The 2,183-nt window shown below is 42.1% G+C and overlaps 1 protein-coding gene across 1 annotated transcript in view; it reads left to right on the plus strand.

Annotated features, from left to right (window-relative positions):
• Positions 1-1,775, plus strand: part of lbx2 (ladybird homeobox 2) — a 99,033-nt gene extending 97,258 nt beyond the window's left edge. Inside the window, exon 3 of the mRNA XM_014020267.1 lies at positions 504-1,775. Within this exon, the coding sequence (XP_013875721.1) occupies positions 504-979 (476 nt within the window). The 3' untranslated portion in view covers positions 980-1,775. The remainder of the gene's footprint in view (positions 1-503) is intronic.
• The last annotated feature ends 408 nt before the right edge of the window (positions 1,776-2,183 follow it).

A 2,183-nucleotide genomic window follows, 5' to 3' on the forward strand; every position in this document is an offset into this window, starting at 1 on the left:
CTTTCTACTCACTACATTTTTTAAAAAAGGTAAGAAGTAGAAAGTTTTTACTCCTTTTTAATTTCGAGTTGTTACTTAAAATAATACTATCCTGATAAATGTGTCTCCTGGATAGAGTGAATTTACTGCGGTTGGATGAGAAGTATAAATATATAAAATTCTGACACCCTATTAGCTTGTACACAACCCATCATCAAAAATATTTTTTTGGAGACGTCACCTCCCAATAAATGTCATTTTGGAAAATCTAACTGCTCACTTTTACTCAGTACTTTTACTTTTAATACTTAAGTAGATTTTGTGCCAGAAATTCACTTCTGATACTTAAGTACAAAACATATCAGATACTTTAAGTAATATTTTTAGGGAAGACTAACTTTTACCAAAGAGTTTTTATGATAAGATACTTGTACTTTTACTCAAGTATCACTTTGAGGTACYTTTATACAACAGGAGACACCTGTGCGCGCGCCTTTTCATCCCTCTCCTTCTGCCCTCCAAAGGTCGCGAGCACCTGAACGCCTTCGGCCAGCGGCAGACGTCGAAGAAGCGGCGGAAGTCGCGCACGGCCTTCACCAACCACCAGATCTACGAGCTGGAGAAGCGCTTCCTGTACCAGAAGTACCTGTCTCCGGCCGACCGCGACCAGATCGCGCAGCAGCTGGGACTGTCCAACGCGCAGGTCATCACCTGGTTCCAGAACCGCCGCGCCAAGCTCAAGCGGGACCTGGAGGAGATGAAGGCGGACGTGGAGTCGCTGAAGAAGATCACGCCGCAGACGCTGCAGAAGCTCGTCAGCATGGAGAGCGTCGAGGACGCGCAGGGCGGAGAGGGGCCCGGGGGGGCCAGGACGCCCAGCGTCTCCCCGACCTCCCGAGGAGGAGGRCACCGAGCCTTCCCGCAGTCCCCGTCCTCGTCCAGGGACCAGACCACGGACGAGTTCTCGGAGGACGACGAGGAGATCGAGGTGGACGATTAACCGAGATTTTATCAYCGAACACAAAACAAGAAAATTAAAGAGGGACGTTTTTTTTTTTCTCTTCCCCAAACTTTTGCACGGATATTGATTTAAAAAAAAGGAGTATACACATATATGAACACATCGGGGGGAAAATATTCCCCACTTTTTATGTCTTCATTTTAATTTATTTATTCGAAACTATTCGAGGTTGTTCGGGTTTCACCGCAGTCTGAGGAGGATCAGGCAGGAAGGCTTCTGACAAATGAAATGTGGATTTAGTCCCACTAAACCAGACTGTTTAAATGTAAAAATAAAACATAAATCAGTTTCAACTCTTCTAAAAACACAAGATACAAAAGAATCAGTTTGATGAAAACAAACAAAYAAAAACAGGTTCTGGTCTGACGCACGTTACAGAATTTATTCAGTAAAATTATTGAATTGCTACAGTGCAAAAACACCTGCTAACTGTTAAAAATAAATCAGGACAAAATCCTAATTTCATCTCTTAGAGTGTGGAATAAACATTTAATAATTAAACATCTTTTAGGTTATAGGAAGTTCAGTGCAATTTACTTTGATTTGCCTTTTTTTCAGGTTTTATTTGTTTCTGTTAAATATCTCTGACACCTTCCCCCAGAAACTTTTATTTTAAAATTTAATTTATATTGTTTAAATCGCCACACAGTCAGCACCTCACGCACACTTCGGCTTTGTTCCGCTTCGGTTCTGTAAATAGATCCAACATCTTATTTTATTGTAACGTTCTATTTAATCAGCATCTATGTAAATAAAGCTTATATGATATTTGAAAGAGGATGAATTAATTGTAAATATCAGTGAGTTTATAAAAGGGTTAATGAGTTAAGTGTTGGAGTTAAATTCCGCTTGGTTAAAAAAAAAACATGATTTTTGATGAGTTGACCTTTTTTTTGCTTTCAGCTCCACAGCTTCAATTAGCAGCTCGTCTCTTTTCTCTGAGTCCATCTTGTCACAAGAAGGTCCCGCTCGGTGTGCGGCGCGCACAGATCTGCGCCATATGTTGTCCTCCTCCCCGGCGCCGAGCGCCTTTTTAACGCAACATGATTGATTAGGTGAACCCCGCCCGCGCCGGACACAAAAACAACAGCTTTCACCCAGCCCGGGCTAATAATGGCCCGCATCTGCCACTCCTTTAACCCGGGTTGGTTTGGGAAGAAACAAGAAGAAAAGAAAAGAAAAG

Source organism: Austrofundulus limnaeus, unplaced genomic scaffold (assembly GCF_001266775.1).
Source record: "Austrofundulus limnaeus strain Quisiro unplaced genomic scaffold, Austrofundulus_limnaeus-1.0 Scaffold246, whole genome shotgun sequence".
Lineage (NCBI taxonomy): Eukaryota > Metazoa > Chordata > Actinopteri > Cyprinodontiformes > Rivulidae > Austrofundulus > Austrofundulus limnaeus.